The sequence below is a fragment of the Apaloderma vittatum genome, unplaced genomic scaffold (genome assembly GCF_000703405.1).
Source record: "Apaloderma vittatum isolate BGI_N311 unplaced genomic scaffold, ASM70340v1 scaffold11239, whole genome shotgun sequence".
Lineage (NCBI taxonomy): Eukaryota > Metazoa > Chordata > Aves > Trogoniformes > Trogonidae > Apaloderma > Apaloderma vittatum.
In genome coordinates, this window is record NW_009733566.1 from 3,025 (window position 1) to 4,221 (window position 1,197).

Here is a 1,197-nt window from a genome sequence, read left to right on the forward strand (position 1 = left end):
ATGCGGGCCAGGGCTCTGCCTTTGCTCCAGCTGTCTCGGACCCCTGCAGGGTCAGTGCCTTGACCTCACAGCTGACATCTGTGTGCTGAGGGACAACTCACCTGTCTTGCTGAAAAGCTCCTTGTTAACAGGAGTTTCAGGTCGATCCATGAAGTTTTCCCATTGGTTTACAAGAACTTCCTTAGCCATCTGCAGCCCACTTACGAACACAAATGACATGCTGCCCATCTGCATGCTGAAGATGTCTCCATATTTTTCAGTAAGCTGGGAAACAACGAGGAAATGAATAAAAGGAGTTTCATTTGCAATAGCTGTATTAGTTGGGAGAGATAGAGCCTAGGTCAGGGACATGGGTGGAAATAACCATGTCTGAGAGTGGGAGAGGAGACGGGGTGTTTGCCCATGTGTCTGCTTGTCTGCGTGTCATGGTTTAAGCCCAACTAAGCACCAGGCAGCTGCTTGCTTGCTTGTCCCCACTGCCCGTTGGGATGGGGAGGAGAAATGAAAGGAAATAAAAAATGAAACTCATGAGTTGAGATAAGAACATTTTAATAACTGAAATATGGTAGTAGTAGTACTAGTTGTATAGCTTGTAGTAGTGGTAGCAGTAGTAGTAGTAGATAAAACCAAGAAAGAGATGTGGTGCAATTGCTCTGCAAACACTCACTGATGCCCAGCCAGTCCCTGAGCAGCAATCAGCCCCTCCCAGCCAACTGCCCCCAGTTTCTATACTAGGCAGGACGTTCGATGATGTGGAATATCCCCTTGCCTAGTTTGGGTCAGCTGTCTTGGCCATGGTTCCTCCCAGTTCCTTGGGCCCCTCCTCATTGGTAGAGCATGGGAAATTAAAAAGACCTTTTTCAGTCCAGTGTGTCTCCAGCTGTTGTTTCATACCCTTCCCAATCACCATTCCAATCTCTGGTGAGACCTTTGGAGCTCCTACAGCTGTGACTGCACTTGAGGAATTATGCTGCTCTCTTTGCCAAAAGGATAGCCCCACTCTTAGGGGGCTGGTTAGCTCAGTCAGTTGAGCGTGGCGCTAAAACCGCCAAGGTCACGGGTTTGATTCCCGTTCAGTCCCCATGTGTTGCCTGATCTAGTCAAGAGGGGGTGTCCCTGGTGACAGGGAGGCTGGATTAAAATGATCTCTAAGGTCCCTTCCAGCCTAGGCCATTCTATGATTCTATGATTGTCCCC

The 1,197-nt window shown here is 48.8% G+C and overlaps 1 protein-coding gene across 1 annotated transcript in view; it reads right to left on the bottom strand.

The window, feature by feature from the left end:
• LOC104278846 (cytochrome P450 2J2-like) overlaps window positions 1-311 on the bottom strand; it is a gene marked incomplete at both ends in the record, with an annotated part of 3,332 nt that extends 3,021 nt beyond the window's left edge. The window contains one exon of the mRNA XM_009875947.1: window positions 57-311. Coding sequence (XP_009874249.1) covers window positions 57-311 — 255 coding nt within the window. The remainder of the gene's footprint in view (window positions 1-56) is intronic.
• Between the last annotated feature and the right edge of the window lie 886 nt (window positions 312-1,197).